Genomic DNA, 20,174 nt, shown 5'->3' on the forward strand with positions numbered 1-20,174 from the left:
CATTATGGTTCCTTTATCCCTTTAGAACACACATGAGCACATTTCCCCTAATACCACCCCCCCACTCAGCTCTCACCTGGTGTGCAGCCATCTGGCTCTCTGGAGTCTTGTTGGGCTCTAAGCCCTCATTCAGCGCCCCCTCGATGGACTCCATCTTAATGGAAATAGATTGAAGGGACTCCTGATAGTGTTGCTGCCGCTCCAGAGCCTCATATAAGCTCTTCTGTTTCTCACTGATCTGAAAATATGATGACAAAGTCAAGCTGTCAGACATGGCAGTGTCGGTCTGAGGTCACTAAAGCTTCAGGTCGGAATTTGGGACAACTCGCGCCTCGCTCAGTATGCTAGGAGACAAACTAATCCTGAGTTTGTTATTGTGTTTGTCTAACAGTAACACAAACAATAAAAATAAATAAATGTGTTGAATTAAAGTGAAGATGTGACATACCACATTCTTTAGCGTTTCCCAGGATCTCTGCAGGTCATCCAAGTTAGCAGCACTGCTTTCCATAGATGGGTCGTACAGTTCCTGAAGAGGTACTCGGCTTAGTGTACCTCGACCCTGTGAAATGAGGAAAAAGTAAGTGTGGGCTTCATTAGTGTGTCAGAGTGATGTACGCTATTGATGGGAATAGTTCTTTGGGAAACCTTTGGGCTTACATTTACAGCATAAAGTCTATAAAAAGCCTAGTGGCACACTTGGCCTAAGAATCTGAAAGTTTTACAAAAACTTACTTTTAAAATGTTTTTTTCCCAGACGTGCTTAAAAAGAGGCAGCTAAATGTTATAACTTGATACTACTTTACCTACTAAAATGCAATTCAACATTGCAAATAAAACTGGTTGACCTTGAGTCGGGTGTCTCTTGCTGATACAGCTGACGTTACTTTCTGTTCTTGCTGGGAGAACAGAATAAAATCCCTCCTTTCTCATGTTACTCTCTCACAACAAGAGAGAAGCATTTAGTTTATGTCATATATAAGTTCAACATTAACGCCTTTCTAGCACAGGAGAATTTATGTGCGTTATACATAGCAAAAGATGAATTTCAAATAATTACATTTGTTGTATGAAATATGTCTCTTATGTGTTCTATGTATTCTCATAAATTGACTTTACATGTTAAACAGTCACCTACATTGTCCATTTTCAGAACTCATCTTAAAACACATTTATACCCTTTGGCTTTCGACCCAGTATGAAACACACTGATCATGGTTGTTTTTATTCTATTATATAACTGAAGTCAATATGTCATGAGTTAACAGTAATAGTAGTTCTCTTTAATTTTAAAATTAGGCTGCCCCCATAATCATATCCTGCCACACAGTGGGCATGGGTCAATCCTAAGGCAGATTAACTTAGATCTGCTGCTGCATTTCCCCCACAGCAACAGTTAGTTTAAATTCCCACATATTTCCCAGCTGTCTTTGAACTTGTTTTTTCTTTCAATATTTAAGTGTAGAGGCACATAACAGGCCACTAAAACAGCATTTTAGATTTTACAGCTAAAATAAAAAATTTGACCTTTGCTGTTTCTCCCAGCACAACGAGTGTTTCTGTTTCACTTCTACATCATTCGCGGTCACAGACAGCACAAAAAGCTACTTGATGACACCTCAGTTGTGTGTACAAAAATGGGAATGGCAAACAAAACTTCCATCAGCAAAGTAAATATGCAAACAGGAGGCCAATTTTTTAAAAAAAAAAGGAAAAGCGGGTAAAATAAGCGCAGCAAATCTCCAGCTCTCTCAAACATACTGTGTTAACAGTGATGATGGTGGGGTGGTCACTGTAGGGTGGTAAGTTGGTTTGTTATGGTGGTGATGGTGAAGAGAAGGGGATGTATTTACCTTACATCAAAATTTTGCCACATATTCAATATTTTTTAGCTTTTGCATTTTGCAACATTTGAAGCTTTAAAGATTAAAGTGTTATCTTCTAACAATGATGGTGATGACTGAACGTTTAAAGGTGCAAAACACAAAGTGGCAATAGGGAAGTTGAGACCATCAGGTAATACTGGTCGGTTTGGAGTTTTCCAGGGTGGGATTTGCAATACCTGGTTAAGAGCAGCTTCAGCGTTAGCCCCCGGAGAGGGGGAGCGGCAGGCAGGGGGAGAGGAGACCTCGCTGTTGGTACCCTCCTCCCCTGACTCCTCTGTCACAGGGGAGAGGAGTGTGTGGCAGCGGCCGGCTGTCATCTGACCACACATACACGCCGCAAAGAAATGAAACGCACACATCAAAAGAAGCAGGTGAAAGAAAAAAGGAGGGGGAGCCAAAAAAGAAAACAACCAGATCAAAGGGGAGAGGAGACAGAGAGGGAAAAATGAGGAGGGAGAAGAAGAAGAAAAAGCATAAAAATTAATGGGGAAGTGCAGGTTAGCCAGATTGAAGTGGCAACACATACTGCTTGATTAATTACATAGTGAGTAATCAAATAACACAGAAAGGAGACCCATTAGCTCACATTAATGACACTGATATGCCTCACTGAAATTCTTCTGCCGTAACACAACATTAAAGAGCATTGCAGAGGTAAAAGTCTTTGCTGTGTGAGCAAATGGACAAACATTAGATTCCACTGGCAGTGAAGTAGTTGCTTGGATTCTTTACAGGATACATCAGGATAAAGGAATGGCCCTCACCAGGAAGCTGAGAAATCACACACACACACAATGTACACAGACAGTGATTGCTCACATCACACATGAACCCATACATGCTGTAGAGTTAGTACACACATATACAACAGGAAAAGGTTAAAGTAGTCCTACAGACAGTAAGAATAAGGTCTCTGACAGAAAAATCCAGCAGTATCAAAGCTCAGACTCGAACAAAGCATGGCTAGCATCTCTGTTAGCATGAGATAGCTAACAGAGACAGGGACTGGTGAATACAGCAGCAGCTGTCCTAGAAGTAGCACTGTTGTCAGTGTGCTTGCATGCTTCAGCAGAGGCAGAGCTGAAATGCGAGCCAAACCCTACTGGGCTGCTTTTTGGCAATGCGATGCAGACCTTAGTCTACTGACTCAGGACCTTCGGAGGACTGTTTCGCGGGCTTTATGATGCAATGCAAGGCAACTAAGAGCATTAGCACACCAGTATGTGTGGGAAACTGTTTGGTTTTACATTGTGAGGTTCGCTTGGTAAAACCACTGCTGTAACAATGACAACGTGCAATTTTAAAAATATCAGTAATCCATGCGTGACAGTTACCATACACGGAAAATGACAACGTTTAAACATACACACACACACACACACACACACACACACACACACACACACACACACACACACACACACACACACACACACACACACACACACGCAGTAATATCCTGTTTCCTGGCCTGCTGAGACGAAACACACCACAAACAACAGTAGTACACCGGGAAGGCTCAGAAACCTGATTCAGAAACAGACTGAAAGGAAGTGGGGTGGTTACTAGTGCTAAAATAAAATAAATGATTAAGATGAGGGCGACAGACAGGCTCAGGCTAACATTAAGTGACAAACAAGGTACCAGTGACACACCAGAGGAACCTAAATAACATACAGAATTAATAAAAAAAAAAAAAAACCTATTCAAAACCTTTTACAGTACTACTTCTTTGCTGTAGTGGGACAAAAACTTCCCACACACGGCCGGATTTATAAAGAACTATTTTCACCTACAAGAAGAAGGAGTCAGCAACAGATGGCAATGCCCTCACAGGGCCCTGAGCTCAACATCAGTGACTCCAGGATTACACGAAGAAAGAGCCTAAATCCACAGAGCAGGTGTGGAAACATCTTCATAAGGGAAGAACCCACCTGGGTGCAAGTGTACCAGCAAGAAGTGGTGCTGTTTTAAAAGGCAAGGTTTTACACCCGCCCCAACGACCTTTGAACTTGAACTTTGAATTAAAACATAATTGGTGACTAAAAATATTCATGCCACTAGTTTAAAACATGTTGCGTAGCACTGTATCCTTATCCAGCTGTTACGTAGGCCTGAACAGCTGCACGTGAGGGAGGGCCTGCTGTTCAGCTACTTCTGTGTGGCTCATTATTATCTTGTAAATGAACTGCACAGTCATAACTGTTACCGTGACCTTAATAGTGGAGAAGAAAAGGTTTGCAGATCTAAAAAATCTAATCTTAAGTGATATTATCAGACATGCATTAATGTGGTATAAGTCAAGGGTAACTAACCTAACTGGAGTTTTGTTAAATGAAGCACATAGAAACCTTAAAGGCCCCACTGGGATCCTTGGAGTCACTTTGGCAGTCAGTGGTATGTGCAGAAAGGGAGAGATGCTACAACTTATGCACACATGCACACACATCCTTGTAATGTCTACAGGTCTATGACTGTATATCCCCCCCAAAAACCAGAGGTTTTCCCACTCACCATGACTACAGAGGGGTGTGCTGGAAGCTGCTTGGCGTCAGCTGTGGTGGTGTCTGTCACAGCGCTGGGAAGCTCCTCGTCACTCAGTTCATCCATGCCGTCTGAAAAGCCCTCCACCTCGCTGACCGTCAGCAGCATAGTGGCGTGTTTGGCCTTCACCGTCAGCATCTTGCACTTGGAGTGGAGCGAGGCGATCTGCTCCTGGTAGCCACGGATCTTCTGGGCTAACTCCTGTCAAAACATTCCAAGCAAACAGAAAACACCACCCCCAGGATCAGGAGAGTGTGGCTGAGTCCACACCACAAGATCAATAGTTCCTGTTTAAATAGGATCCTGTGAAAGTGGGTGGCTGAGTTGGATCAGCCTTGAATGTGGTGCCGGTCTGAGAGGAGTAAGCGGAGCAGACGCATTCTCTTTGGCTGTCTTTGGTGTAAGTGTAGAAAGAGAATAGCACCGCCTCACTCTCCTTTTTTCCTCTCTGTCTTTCTCACTCTCTCTCTCCTCTGTATCTCTGAGCCAATCGGAGCAGCACAGAGGCGGGTGACTCAGATCAGCGCTGAAGCTAAGACAGGATGTTTGGTTGAAGCAGAGACCATAGCAGAAATACTTCAAAATCCCTCAGACACTCCCTCTGCTACACATACACAAATGGCAAGGAAAAACAGGAAGTGATCTCACCGAGCTGTACCCTCCCCCTCCCTTGCCTGCTACTGTCGTTCTCAGCCAATCCCTTGGGCAGATTACTTCTAACAAAAGGGAGCTGAAGGAGAGAGGGAGGGCGTCTGGAGGAAGAGTGACAGAAACGGTGTCAAATTACAAGTACGCTAATGTGCCAGCGGGCCAGCCCATCTCTGCCTTCCTCCTCCACCCCTCTTTTCACCCTCTGTCCCACAGATGGTCATTGCACTGATAATCAGGTCATGTGACTAAAGGGGACAGTGGAGTTGCAACTCTCTGCTGAGCTTAGAGATCTAACTTAGACATAAAAGTGCTGGCATGCCAGGCTGCTCTGCTGCGACAAAAGTGATTACAGGGTTGAGAAAATATCTGCAAATATCTGCAACACCTGGGTTAATATTTTCCAGGCAGTCAAACATTGGAGTAAGATATAAATCTGCCTGAACCGTGCAGCAGAAATTAAAACGTAATAAAAGAAAAAAATGTTGCCTGTGGGGAGACACGATGTTTCTCTGCAGGTCTTTGCATCTGCACTCCCCCTTCACAATCTCCTTCTCGGCATGGGAGATCTAACATACTCAGCAAAGTGAAACTGCAGCAGAGGCTCAAATCGCTCAGGTGAAAACCATCTAACTCTGGCATCTGTCTATGCAGATTATATTTACATGCACCATCAGATAAAACTAGGAATGTGCGTGAGTTGGGCTTGTAAAAGCACCACACAACATTTTCTCTGGATTGCTGTTTGGGAAAATGCATGCTTTGATCATGTTAAAAGGGAGATTAAATCAGATGTTTTTAAACTGGGATTTAGGGGGAATGATGGAAAGGGGTATTAATTGACCATTTATTTTTAACCAGGGTCCCTTGATGGCTGACAGCAAGGAGGTTTTGGGTTTGAATGTGCAGATTGACTTGCATCTAACTCCCACAGTCCAAAAACATGCATGTTAGGATTGGTCTAAATTGACTGTAGGTGTTTATGTGAGCATTGTCGACTGCCTGGCCTGTCTATTTGGTTTAGCTGAGGGAATTGCCTGGGTGGAGCGTACAGAAGGAAGCACATGTGCATGCTGTGAATTCCCTGGACTACACACCTCTGTGCCATTCTCAAACAGGTGTAATAAGACAGACAAGCATTTGTACTGAAGAGCTGGAAGATTAAAGAACAATTCATGTCCAACCTAACCACTTTGACATTTGTGTTCTCACACTAGATTTACTCAACAATTTCAGGGCTCTATAGAAGCAGCTTTTGCTTATACTGAATGATGCAATGAAATGATAGAATTATAGTTTGAGTCATTTTAGTCAGGCTTTCCTAAGGCTAATTTAAGATATATGATACATTCACTGGTGCCACAACTTCTGCTTTTTGCCTCTGTGCATTGAAACATAGGACAGGAAACATAATGACTCAAGTTCTCTGTTTCTTTCACTTAACTCTTTGATGTTAAAAATACTGACCTCAATAGAAATGTCTGAATGTCTGAGGCATCAACTAATTTTTTAAGAGTCACACTCAATTTGGTTTACGGCAGAAGACTAAAATGTTGTTCTAGGAGCAAATCTTGTAGGGAGGGCCAGTGAAACCACTGTACAGAAGTTTAACCACACAATCCCTGAGAAATATATAAATATTAAAAAGCCAAAATTTCTATTCTACTTTACATTTTCCAAAGCCATTCGGATGGGAATCTTTGCAGGGCCAATTCTGGCCTTATTTTTGACAACCTTGGATAAGACAATCATAAAGCTGCATTTTATTAATAATGTTGATGATTTGGGGGTTACATGTTTATCACCTACACACTGCTGTTCTAATAAACCGAACAGATAAATGACAGAAAGTAAGGAGACCCTCATACCTCGTGGTGGTGTATCTGAGCCTGAAGTTCCTGTATATTATTAGTGGAAACGGGCCGGTCCTGAATGATCCGATGAGCTTCTTCAATTAATCTCTGGAGGTTCTTCACTTCCTGTTCATACTGCTCATACTGCACCACGGCCTCCTGTCAGGGCGTTAAGGTAAAATGAGATGAATGAAACTGTATTTACTATATAGATCCCTGAAGGAAATTATATTTTCCCTTCCCAATCTTCGCAGGAAGTCAAGTTCTAAACTTTTACGTTGACTCTCATATCCATACGCAGTAACTGGTACTGAGCATGCTCATTATATTGTTGGTAAGCTCTTATTAGACAGAATAATCTGTATTTTTCATTTGCTGATATTGAAATAATGCAGGTGTGTGAGAGCTAAATTACCACGATTAGAATATTGTGATTACAAAGATAGATGTGAATGTAAATGGTAAATGGACTGGTTCTCATATAGCATTTTTCTACTCTATCTGTGCACTCAAATCACTTTATACAACTTGCCTCATTCACACATGCACTTTTTTCTATGTTTTTTCTAGTTATGTGCTTTCTATCTATCTAGCAACTTGGGGTTAGTATCTTTCTCATGGATATTTGGACTGGATCAGCCAGGGACTGAAGAACCAACCTTCCGATTAGTAGATGACCGAATCAGAAGGTCTGTGTATCAAAATGTTTTAGACAGCCTGTCACAAATTTGACCTTGAGCCAGAACAATGTGCCCACATGGGAGATGAACTGTTTCAGTTCTTGTTAAACATGATGTATTTGGTTCAAATGGATTGACTGATTTATTGGCTGACAGTCACTTGCTTCGTCCTCAGGGCTAATCTTCACTACAGTTGGCCTCTGATGGGGGCTTAAAGAAAACACAGACATTCCTGAGAAGGCTTGTTGAAACACTACAGAGCCCAGGTTTCAGAGCATCCACTCTTCAAAGCAATAAATTTCAGCTGAAATTTCAGTGCTACTTTTAAGCGATAAAATACTAACAAAAACAATGCAACTGAAAAAATATATAATTTTGATAGTAGGGTTCTTATCACAAAGGCTGATAATGTAGTGTTTCTTGTCTCTGTCACTATGACTTTATATCTAACAGCTCATCAACAGCCTTCATAATACTCTGGGGTTCCTTTTACCTGCAGGATGTTGCACTGCTGGATTGTGGTGTGTTGCACTTGGCTGGCTTCTTGCTGCAGAGTCTGAGCTGTGCGGCAGATAGGCAGACTGGCCACTACCTCCTCTGGCAGCCGGAGGGCGCTCTGACACTGCTGAACAGCAGCTACTTGCTGCTTAAAGCCCTCCATTTCCACCAGCAGACGCTTATTGAAAAGCAAAGAGGTTGATAATAAGACGGGAGATAGAAATGCTAGATGTATATCAATGGACGCTAATTTAAATGACATCTGCAGACTGACTGGACACAAGCTGTTTGCCAGTATTATGTTTGTGTTTACCTGTCTCTGTGTCAACTGCTCTCTGAGACTGAGCTTGTTAAGTTCAGGGGAAGCAAGTGTGGCCTGTATCTGATCTACAGCAGCATGGAGGCTCTTGACCTCCGCTTCCAGACGCAACATGTCCTGAGGAGAGATACAGACATAACAAATCAAGGGAAAGTATATGTGGGCAAAGATACAAGATAGAATGTAGCTTCTGTACACAGCAGTAATCAAACCCACATGAAAACAGATTTTTAAAAGTATCAAAGCTCCTTTGTGGATATCTAATGCTGCAAATGTTTTTTTTCCCTCAGTGCAGTTTGAATGATGAAGATAGTGGTGCCTCTCGCTTTAAAATGTATTCATTTGCAAATTCTAACTGACCTTAATGTGCATCATTGGAAAGAAACTAAATTACAAGTCGCTACAAATTAAACTCGTGCTCTGCAATCTAGACCCAGAAAAAAAATCTAACTCACAAGAGGAGTTGTAAACAGATTTCCAATGCACAGTGTTATTAGCAACAATCAGCAACAGACTGTCGTCTGGGAAGCAGCTGCATGGCAATCAGATTAGCGTAACAGATTACTGCTGCACACGCTAAATGAAACAGTGCCTTCCATTATGATGGAGTAATCTGTCGTGAATGACCATAAGGGGGCACTGTTGAGTTGTGGCTAAATTATAATTGACTCAATTTGAAAGGATGTGCACATGCTCTTATGCAACAGACTGTGTGGAATTATAAAATGGGAATAGCCACAGTTTTTTTGGCAGCAATGGAGATGATGTGATCACGGGAAGACTGAGGCAGGGGGGTACTGCATAACTCCTGTAATGCTTTCTTAAAAGTGTCATGTACCTTAGCTGCATCCTGCAGACTCTGGAGGCGAGTCTTGGCAGTTTGCTGCAGCTCTTCTGTGCGTCTGCTGAGGTGTTTCACCCGCTGGCTCCACCCCTCTGTCTGCAACACATCCGCCAGCTGCACCTCCCTCTCCCCCATGGCCTCCAAGTCACCATGGAGACCTCGACACTCACGCAGTAAGGCCTGCCACCAAATGAACGCAAATTATAAGTCAAGGAGAGGAGTCTTCTCGGGTGTGCAGTTATACTAATTAAGGCTGGTCGACATAGTGTAGAGCATGACGTTTCACTGGAATTTTAAAAACTCGGTGCATCTAATTAGCTTCAACTTTGTGGGGTATCCACAGCTCCAGGATTAATATTTTGGAGGAAGAATAAACATGGATTTTAATAGAACCCATTCATCTTACACAACAGCAGCTTTAGGAAAACTTATAGCTATTCACAATCCCTGCTGGCAGCGCCATTAAAGCTCACCTGGTGTGCTCGAATTTGCTCCTGCAGCTGGGACGCAGAGCTCCAAATGATATTACCGGTGACCAGAGCCTCAGCTTTCTTTGTCCAGCTCAAAATGAATGCCTTCATGCCCTGATATTCCTCCACCTGTCTTTCTGCCTGCTCAACAGAAGACCACAAAGTCAGAGCAAATAATACAAAAACTACATTTAATATAATAATATTTAAGAGAATTATATGAAACAAATCATTTGGATGGCACACTGAACTGACTGCCCCCCCCCACACCTTCTTCAGTCTGTTGGCTCTATCCTGGACCTGCTGCGAGGTGTGGTGCTGCACCTCTGTCAGTTTGGCTACAGCATCACCCAGCTGCTTACACAGGAGAGGGTTCTGCTCCCCAAACTCCTGCACAGCCACTCCCAACTCTGCCAGAGAGCAACCGCAGGATTCACACTCCTCAGAAAGAGCCTGGAGAAGGGAGGAGAGGAGGGGGTGAAAAAAAACGGAGGAGAAAGGAGGTGTAAGGAGGGCAGAGATTAAAGAAAGGGAGTTCATGAGCGAGGTAAAACTAGATTTAGAGTTTATTTTGAACACAGTCAGGATACATTTCAAGTAACACTCTCATCCTAAAAGCAGTAACTACTTAATTGTGACCCACAGCTTTAAAAGCGTATGAATGACAAGTTGTGGTTTTATAGCTTTCCTGGCGAGGAGCAGTGATTAATTACTAAACCAGAGGCATGTGGGATGTGCTCAAACTGCTCCTTTAAATGAATTTTAACTCCAAAGTTTTTTTTCTACAAATGAGTGAGGGAAGAAACATGCTGGGGAGACAAGAAGAAGAACAGGAGGCAAGGGGCTCAAACTCCCATCTGGAATACTCCTCTCAAAAGTGGGTCACTGTTGAAGCCAGAACTCAATTCACTCATTAACCTCAACATCTGCAAAATGAATAGCCGATTTAACAGGGGTTAATTGCTTGCTAATTAGTCAATCTGTCTGTTTGATTACTTTGGTGTCTTCTTTGGCCTCCTCCAGGTCGGCACCCTTGTCTTCCAATTTTAGAGCAATGGTCTTCAGCTTTGCCTCGATGTCCTGCAGTCGGGAGCTGAAGTCCTCTTTCACATCTCTGGTCTGCTGCACCTCCCTTTCCCTTGCCTGCACCTGAAGTGGATATCAGAAACACACACAATGTTTGTTTAACATCCCTTTTTGGCTTTTTGTTAGTGGCAGAGAAGTTACAGATAGAATATGTGTGAAGAAAGAGTTGCAGACAACATCCAACACAGAACTTTTGTGATTGTGTAATAGAGCCTTAACAATTAGACCACATAATACCTTAGAAATACACAGTTAAAAAAACATAGGTCAAATACTAACATAAACCTCTTGACAAGACTAAATGAATGTTAAACAAATCAGTGTCATATTTCATTGATAATATTCATACATGCATCATTATTAGAGTCAAATAATACAATAAGTAAAATGAGCTTACCTGATCCTCAGCAGATCCGAGAGCCAGCGCCACCTCAGCTAGCTGCATGCTGAGTTCAGAGGGCAGGCCAGCTTGGAGGTCCTGGTACTTTGATTGCTGCAGCTCTGTCATCCGCTCCACACTCTGACGTCTGCTGATCACCTCACCGTGTGCCGTCTACAAGGCAAAGTGTATGACATGAATGTAACATACGAGAAGCTGCGCTTGATGAAATATACATGGTTATAATCAAGCTGAATGATCAACAATTAATCAAAAATTAAACTCCCGTTATAGCTTGGTCTTGTTTAACTTAACTAACTCATTTAAGTGTATAAATCTTTGTCAGGGAGTTAAACTAACTTCATGGAGACAAAGCAGTGATCCACCAATAGCAACATTTCATTATTGGTGATTTCACTTTAGAAATTGTTTGGGTGTTTTTTTAAATTTGTAATTATTACATGAATGACTACAAATCCCTTTTTATCATTTTTCCATTAATCTATCTATTTTTCACCACTTATCTGGCTCTTGGTCACAAGGTAGCAGACTAAGCTCTTCCAGCTCCCCCGCAGGACACCAAGGCATCCTCAAGCCAGCCGAGAGGAATAACCTTTCTAACTTGTCATGGGTCTGCCTTGAGGCCTCCTTCTAGTAGGATATGCCCAGGAGGAATCCTATTCAGATGTCTGAACCACCTCAACAGGCTCCTTTCAATTGGGAGAGTAGTGACTCTACTGTGAGCCCCTTCCAAATGACCACTGTTCTTACTTTAAGGAAGAGCCCAGAGACCCTTCAGAGGACATTCATTTTTACCACTTCCATGTACTATCTCATTGTTTTGATGACTACTAACAGCTTGCTGCCACAGGTGAGGGTAGGAACATAGATAAACAAGTAAATCCATAGCTTTACTCTCACACATTCAAACATAATCACATCTGTTAATTATGTTAATACATTGTATTTGTGTCTAAACAAGAAAAAAAACACCACTGAAGTCAGACTATGTTTGCTTTATGTGTGAGACTAGTAAGTCCTTTACCTCTAGCTCTTGCAGCAGTGAATCCAGGTCTGCAGTGGGACTCAGCAATAAACCTCGGGTGTCCTGGATCCAGCCTTTGACTAAGCCTAGCTCTTTCTCAACCTCCTCTCTCTCCCTCAATTCCTGATGCACCTGAGTCCTGCTAGCCCGCACCTGCAACACAAGGCTGACAAGACAAGGAAGAAAAAGATCAAAATAAACAAACACATTTTGGTCTGAATGGGATATTTATTACATTTACTATAAACAAATTTAAGTGGTAAAAAGCAGAAACTCTTTTTAAAAATGAAGATAAACTGAAAAGTAGCCCCATTATCCTTGTACTAGGAGGCTGTAAAACAACTTAAATATCCACCTACCTAAGTTGAACAATTATAGCAATAATCATTATGAGTATAAAGTGGCTGTCAGCAGCCCCAGCAGCAGTCATCTCACCTGTCATACTGCGCCTGCATGCTCTGGATCTCCTGTGAGCACGGCGTCTCCTTGTGTCCGTTCTCAGTGCTTTTCTCCATCACTTCCACCTTGTCATCCTCTCCCCTAAGACTGCAACTTTGTTGCCCCAGCAGAGCCAGTATGGACTGCTCCCTCTCCACTTCCAGACTGAAGGAGTCATGGTACTCCAGGAGACTCTGAAGCGCCGCCCTGGTGGCTGCTTTCTCAACCGTGCTGTCTGGGACACGACCGTGGAGGTCTATGGACACCGATCGTACCTTCTCCATCTGAGGGACAGATGTTTATTTACAGAATTATTCTCCACATTCAGCTTCATGTAGAGCTTGTGGGTTTAATAAAGGGGCTGGGAGACATAATTACTAACATTTTTGTCTGTTTTCACTTGTGATTGCTGCCAGTCTACTTTATGTGGGACAAGACTTTGTGATAGTCAAAGGAATCAGTGGACAAAGAGGATGACATCATGCCCAGTTGAACAAAGGGGCCACAGAAAAACAGTGGACAGCAAGAATGTGCCACATATGAGGAAGTGACAGTTACTTACAATATGACTTCATTTCCTTTTTTAGGAAGAGTGTCTTGTGGGTATTTATGGGAAACAGAGAGCGTTCAAACACAAATTAGGTCAAAAGGCGGGAAAACACTCCATGACACAGTGTTTTGGCAGAAGGAAACAACTGGCCTAAAGCCTGGAGTTACATCACTGCACACCAACTGGTGTTCAGCGGTTACTGTGTTTGACCCAAATTTGCAGACGCATTTTTGCAGAAGGTTAGTAAGTAAAGTCATATTTTATTTACAAAGCACCTTTATAAATAAAACAAAACACTAAAACATCAAAACAAAAAGTGAAAAAGTGGGTGGACCACAGCATTCTTAAAATAAACAGGGACTTAACTGGACGCCAGTGAAGGGTTGATTATAGAGACCACACAGGGACAGACTGAAGACTTGTGACGTACTCGGGTCTGACTTTTGCTTCAGCCATAGCTAATGCTTGTCTTACCTGAACCTTTATCCAAACCTAAAATGTCCCATATTCTCTGCAAGTTTCCGGACCGTCAGAGTGGGACTCTGGTGATTCAACATAAAAGCCACACAATAACAGAAATAACCTAACTGATCAAGCTGAGGCAGATCAGCCTCTTCTGTGTTCGGCAAAGTATGAGTGTTTTTATCAATGGAGTCTGGTGCCTTTGACAGCAGAATAAAACAAGTCTTCTCTTAGCAAAGGCCATCACATATCACGTAAAGCAAAGAAGTAATAAAATAAACACAGCCCACTCTGAAAATAATATTTTTTATATGATCCAGTTAGTTTCCTTGCTACTCCTGTCTGCTTCACCAACCTGGCAAAGTACAAACTATCATCCACTAAAGCTAATAAATCGACCGTGCACAAGGTTCTGATACAGCCACACTTAAAAAGAGTCTGAGTTGCGTGCTTAACTAGGACTTTCACATTCACCTAAAAGAAACCGAGCAGTCAGAGAGTAGGATGTGTTGCATTTATTAGCTATATGTCTATAATCATTGATCATCCAGTTTTCAGTGGTTTATAAAACTAGAAGGTGGTCTAGTTGTGGAGAGTGCTAGAAAAATTACGGTGACAAGGAAATTTATACTTTTTACATCTTCAAGCTAATAAAAACACATTTTCATGATTTGGGACCTTAAAGTAAACCTTTTCCCTAAAGGTTTACTTCAGCGATTTACAGTGTGGGGACCTGCTCTTTATTCCCCAGAAAGCAGGCCAATACGTGAGGACCACCACACCAATAACATGCACAAAAACCCACGGGTAAACTGTCTCTTACTTTCTCATTGAAGTTCCTCCACTCTCTAGCAGTGTCCTCCAGTGCCCTCTCCTGGGCTCGGGCCACACTGCGGAGACGGGTCCACCGTTGCCATAGCGACGACACAACGTGACTGGTGATAGCTTTGCTGGATTCAGAGATTAATTGCTCCAGCTCTGCTGCTCTTTCTTTCAAAGCATTCAGAGGCATTTCCAGCAGGTCAACATGCGCCACCAGTGACTAGAACCAAAAGGTTATAAGAGATACGACACAAAGCTGTTTAATAAATATGTTCTCCTCAAACATATCATGCAAAACTAAAAGATACAACCCCTGGGAAAGGCTAGATCATTTCTGTAATTTCTAATACAGAATCTCTTTTTCTCTGACACAGTGACCCACCTTGTATCTTTGACACTTGTCTTCTGCTTGGTGGGCGCTTACAGCTTTAGCTGTAGTGAACATGGCCATCCTGCCCTCTGAATCATTCATTTGCTCAACCACGGTCTCTTTCTCACGTTGGAAGGAGCTCCACAGAGCTGCACATCTAAGAAACATTCAGATTGAACATCAATGATGGGTGACATAATAAAGAAACTATGCACAACATCATTTTAGGTATATGGAATAAATATAAACTGTATATGTATACTTGATATAGCACACACCTCTCCAACACTTCTCTGTAAGTATCCACTTGCTGTTTGACTTCGGTGCTTCTTAGCTGCATTGTGTTTACTTTTTCTCTGAGCCCACTCATCACTCCTGCCTCCAGAAAATCCACCAGCAAGGGATCTAAAGTCCCGAACTCCTGTAAACCAGTTTTGAAGTTTTTTTCCTTAGCTAAAATTTCTTCCAGATCCTGTGCACAGTCTGCTTGGTTTTCGAGCTCCACCCCTGTGGTGGCCCTCTGAAGCAAAGCCGCAGCGGAGTCTAGCCATTTCTGCATGGACTGCAGAGATAAGTGGTGCCTCTGGACCAAGGAAAGCGCTTGATCCACAGCCAGCTAGAATATGCAAAAGGTGATTTAATTAACTTCTTTTTCTGGCCTCCCACAAGATTTTATCTATGTAAATGAGTTGATAGAGAAGGGCACAGTTTAAACATTAAACCACATTTTTGCTGTTAATGTGTAAAAATGTCCTGTTTTTAAACTTACCAGTAGTCTTGTTTTTATAGAAGAAGATGCTAAGGATATATTTGAAATGTTTTAACCTCCCCAAGTTGATTAATATTAACAGTGAGGGAGGACATGACACTGAAAGTAACATTTAGAACTTTAAACCATGAATGATGGCTCAGGAATACTGTGGACAATAACTGAGGCAGTCATTTCCAAATGTATATCAATTACATTTAGTGCAACGTCACAATACTATCAGAAAATAGCTATAAGGTGAATTAAAGCAATCAACAAACATAATTACATACTTGTTTTGCACAAATTCCTTGTTGGACTTCATCTCCCAGCCTTCCCAGCTCCTGCAGTTTCTCTTCTACATGGGAAGGAACGGTTGCTTTCCTGCTTTTGTACTTTTGCTTTTCTCGTGCACCCAAGACATCAACGACCCTCAGTCTACTTTTCACTTCTTCCTCCTTGATTTTCAGTTTCCGCACTTCCTCGTGTATCCTCTCAATTTTGACCTCTGAAAAGGTCAAAGGATCCTTCGTTTTGTCTTTAACCGTCCTCAACCACTCGAACACTTTCTCAACAGCTCTTGTGAAGTCTTCATTTTTTGCGACTGTCGTTTCGCTTTCTTCAACGAAACGCTTAGCGTCACATCGTAAAGACTGCAGCGACTGGAGCTGCAGACTAGTTTCCTGAAAGGCAGCAGCATCAGTCGTAAGACAAAGGTTTTGCATCTGTTGGTTGCATTCTTCAGCCTGAGAGTTCACTCCATCCAGATTTTCCAGCAGTAAATAAAGACTTGAGATTTTATCTATGGCACTTACTTCTTTGTCTGATTTCAATTTCACCAGCTCCTCTTTAGCAGACTGTAACTCTGAGTCTAACTTGGAAAAAACTACTTTGTGTTTAGATAGTATTTCCAAGCAATCATGTAAGTGTTTGATCTTCTGATCAATTCTCCTTTTCAGTGTGTTGTGGAGACTCACAAGCTGCTGTGTCTCCTCAGCTCTGTAGTGCTGACCTTTACTGAGGAAACCCTCATTTTTCCCGTGCAGTTCTCTAACAGCAGGGCTAATATGGACTAAACTTTCATTTATATTTCTGTATTCATTAACTAAACTAACAACTTCCTCCTCTTCAATACTGATAGTCTGCTTCTCCAGATTGTCAAACTGCTCCTGAAGCTCCTCCAGTGCATTACGAGTAATATCAAAGAAAGTGCAGAACTCTTTCCGTTCTAGGATAATCTGTTGGACCCTGTCTTTCTTCTCTTTGGCTAGAGCTAGGATGGCATTGTACTGCTGTGGCAGGGCATTGAGCCGCTCATCCAGGTAGCAATGGTCGATCTCATTCAGAGTAGGGAGGATCTCCTGACCTATTCTTTGGACAATAAGAAGGAGGTTCTCATACTCGGAAGCTTGTTCTAGGACATTTTGATAATTGGAAAGCTGTGACTGCAAATCTGAGCTATCATCAGCAGTGCTTAAATTGATTTCCGGAAATGTTATGTCATCTGCTTGTCTCAGCCACTGACAAGTCTTGTCTAGGTCAACCTGGAAGTACTTCCTGGAGGTCAAGGCTTTCTCTAAGGCTGCAAGACGCTGGGTAGTCCTCTGGAGAGCAGTTTCAAAAGCAGACTGTAGCTCCTCAAGTCTTGCCAGCGTTTCTGCTCTCTCTTTGTCAGTGGCATCTCTCTCCAGATCGCGGCCTTGTACCCAGAGAGATGCCAGCTCCCTCTGATAAGCTCGTAAGCTGCTCTGAACACCTCGACATCCAGCAACCTGCTTTGCCAGGTCCTCAGGAAGAAGTGCTATGTGGTCATCTATCAAGGCCTTCCTCTCCTGTTGCTGTATCCAAGATAATGCTCTCCCCAGGCCTTGAAGGAACTGTGTCCTCTCTGTGAAGGCCTGAGAGGAAGACAGAAACATCACAATTTATTTACAAATGGACTTTGGCAGGATAAGCAGAATTTATTTCTTGGACTACCTGGTTTTTCTTTGGGTCTTTTTTTTCTTTCACCAGACTAATAGCTCAGGATATAATTAGCCCCTTTAAGGCATAATTAAAATGTTATTTTCAATCTAAATCATAAGTCCAGCTGTTACCTTACTAAGGTACTTCCTCCTTTGGGCAACCCGAGCCCCGAGAGCCTCCACTTCAGTCTGGGCTTGTTCAACGAGCTCCTGCAGGCGTCTCTTTTCACTCAGTCCCAGCCTGGAAGCCACAGCTTGAGCTTCCTTCACTGCCTGACCGAGCAGCTGCTGACGGGCCTCCAGCTCTACACATACGCTCAGGTGGTCAAACAGGAAACTCTGGGCCAGATCGGGGGGTGGGCTGGTTTTCAGGGCAGAGGTGAGGGCAGGCCGCTGCTCCTCCACCCACTCTCTGGCATCTCTCAGCTGATTTTCCACTCGGGCAAGATCCTCTAGCATCTGCGCAGAGTCCTGGATCTTCTGCTGAATCAGCGATTCCAGCTGTGCCCAGCGCTGCTCCAGATGACCCACCTGATGAAATACAATATTTCCAGAAAATGTGTCAATATTACTTCGACCGTGTGATCATATTAGCATATTGCTGGACACATACAGTTATAGAAAAAAATAATGTCCTCACCTGTTGTTTGACCAGCTCCTTGTCTAGCAGGCTAAGTCGAGGCAGGATAGCTTGTCTCTGGTCCCTCAAGTCTTCCAGAGTTTCTCTTTGCTCCTCTAGGTCACTGGCGAGCTTCCTGAGTGCTTCTAGATGCTCACTTGTACTCTCTGTGTCAGCCCTAGTAACATATATACATGAGTTAAGGGACATCAGGGATATAGTAATAAAAATGTAAACTTTTGTCTCTATTGCGGTAGAAAGACTAATGAAACTATGTTGTGTATTCATATATATAGCTATTTCTGTATATACATAAGTGGATGCCATGCAGAGAATGACATTACAGCCTTGATAAAAACAAAAAAGTCTGATACCTAGCAAGGTAGTCCCATTCCCTGGATACTTGATGGAAAAGTTCCTCTACAGCAACAACACTCTCCTGGTACTCTCCACTTCGCTGCATGTCCTCCCCCCGCAGGGCTTCCAGCTCTTCAGCCCGCTGGCCCAGGTCCATCCAGCTTTTCTTCAGTCTCCTTATCTCCTCCAGGGCAGGAGAGACCTGTCCGTCCATCAACCTGCCGATGGCTTCATGCAGACGTGTTACCTCAGATTGTTTCTCCTTAATCTGCTGCAGGAACTCCTGGAAGAAAGATAAGAGTTGGTTTCTGGGATTATTCTGAGCAGCAACTCAAATTGTATGATTTTAGCTAAAAGAAAACTCTTTGAAAAATGTAAATGTAAAAAAATGTAAAAAAAAAATGTAAAAAAAGTAAAATCGTAAAATCTAACCTGGGCCTTGTCCAGCTGGTTCTGTGCAATCTTAGGCTCCAGCTCTGCAGGTCTCCTGGTGAGGTTCTGAAGCTGCTGCTCTGTCTCTATTAGCTGGGTCTCCAGATCTGCCTTCTGCTCCTCGATGTCTCTCCAGCTGTCGGCTACCTCTTCACAAAGCAGCATACGCTCCTCAATCTAGACACAACAATAAAGTGCAGTCATTTCACGATGGGTATATGAGCTATAAACATGCATGCTGAAACTTGTACTCTTTTGCTTAAAAGCTTCTTAAAGTGAACTGACCTGCAGTTTGACCTGTTGGATAGCTGCTGCGGTCTCCCTCACCCTCGGCTCACACAGGTCACACGTGGCGCACACAAGCTGGAGGTAAGTGCCAGCCTGCTCCTGCAGAGCCCGCTCCTGCTTCACCTGTTTGTATATAGCTGTCTATTAATTTTATTGATTTTACTGGTTGGGCATATTATATCCTCACTACATCCTCTCTCACCACGTTGCGGAGCGTCATTTACCTGGCAGGAAACACGGCGCCGAAGCGGCTCAAACGCTCAAAAGTTTGATTATACTTTACGGGAACGGATGACAACCGGGCAACTTGCAATACTTGCAAACAACTTGCAATACTTGCAAAGTAGATAATGAATGTCATGTTTTTAATTCCGCTCCGGACTCGTGAATCTCAACCCAGCAGCAGCAGTAACGTTTGCACGTCCTCTCCCGTTAATGCGGCAGGTAAATAATCAACTAACAGTGCATATTATGTTAGCGCGATCTGCCTTATTACAAAACCTGCCATTACTGTGCATTTAGGTGACCATGATGAGAGAGACAGACAGAGTCTGGCTCAGATGCTGGCAGTTCTCGCTGCAGTCTACCGGTAGCGTCTCCTTTCAGGCCATGATAGACGAATGTCACGAGCAGTGACTAAGTTTGTGGTAAAAGGCTTGCACAGCAGATGCTCCGATTTTCGGTAAGTGAATGTGTTTAATTGTAGGCAGGGACATTACTGGATATTCTTGTGTAATTGTTACAGAATAATTTATATTATACTTTGTTATTGCTACAGAAGAATATTTATTTTATTATTTTACATTTACATTTTTTTTTCCTGGGGACCCTGTGACACCCCATTGAAGAGCCGTAGGCTGGATCTCTTAAGA

General features: G+C 42.8%; 1 protein-coding gene across 1 annotated transcript in view; it reads right to left on the reverse strand.

The window, feature by feature from the left end:
- The window catches only part of syne1a (spectrin repeat containing, nuclear envelope 1a), a 124,217-nt gene that overhangs the window by 31,448 nt on the left and 72,595 nt on the right, over window positions 1–20,174 (reverse strand). Inside the window, exons 73-95 of the mRNA XM_085383127.1 lie at window positions 19,300–19,425; window positions 19,015–19,191; window positions 18,600–18,865; window positions 18,247–18,403; window positions 17,739–18,137; window positions 15,936–17,540; window positions 15,173–15,510; window positions 14,907–15,051; window positions 14,526–14,744; window positions 12,688–12,974; window positions 12,253–12,418; window positions 11,226–11,381; window positions 10,739–10,891; window positions 10,013–10,195; window positions 9,746–9,883; window positions 9,267–9,452; window positions 8,423–8,545; window positions 8,105–8,287; window positions 6,947–7,090; window positions 4,401–4,631; window positions 2,063–2,203; window positions 449–562; window positions 77–238 (exon numbers count right to left, since the gene is read on the reverse strand). Of these exons, the coding sequence (XP_085239253.1) occupies window positions 77–238; window positions 449–562; window positions 2,063–2,203; window positions 4,401–4,631; window positions 6,947–7,090; window positions 8,105–8,287; window positions 8,423–8,545; window positions 9,267–9,452; window positions 9,746–9,883; window positions 10,013–10,195; window positions 10,739–10,891; window positions 11,226–11,381; window positions 12,253–12,418; window positions 12,688–12,974; window positions 14,526–14,744; window positions 14,907–15,051; window positions 15,173–15,510; window positions 15,936–17,540; window positions 17,739–18,137; window positions 18,247–18,403; window positions 18,600–18,865; window positions 19,015–19,191; window positions 19,300–19,425 (5,799 nt within the window). The remainder of the gene's footprint in view (window positions 1–76; window positions 239–448; window positions 563–2,062; window positions 2,204–4,400; window positions 4,632–6,946; window positions 7,091–8,104; window positions 8,288–8,422; window positions 8,546–9,266; window positions 9,453–9,745; window positions 9,884–10,012; window positions 10,196–10,738; window positions 10,892–11,225; window positions 11,382–12,252; window positions 12,419–12,687; window positions 12,975–14,525; window positions 14,745–14,906; window positions 15,052–15,172; window positions 15,511–15,935; window positions 17,541–17,738; window positions 18,138–18,246; window positions 18,404–18,599; window positions 18,866–19,014; window positions 19,192–19,299; window positions 19,426–20,174) is intronic.

The sequence above is a fragment of the Rhamphochromis longiceps genome, linkage group LG15 (assembly GCF_057381845.1).
Source record: "Rhamphochromis longiceps isolate RC_006_pf linkage group LG15, R_longiceps_female_GT1.1, whole genome shotgun sequence".
Classification (NCBI taxonomy): Eukaryota; Metazoa; Chordata; class Actinopteri; order Cichliformes; family Cichlidae; genus Rhamphochromis; species Rhamphochromis longiceps.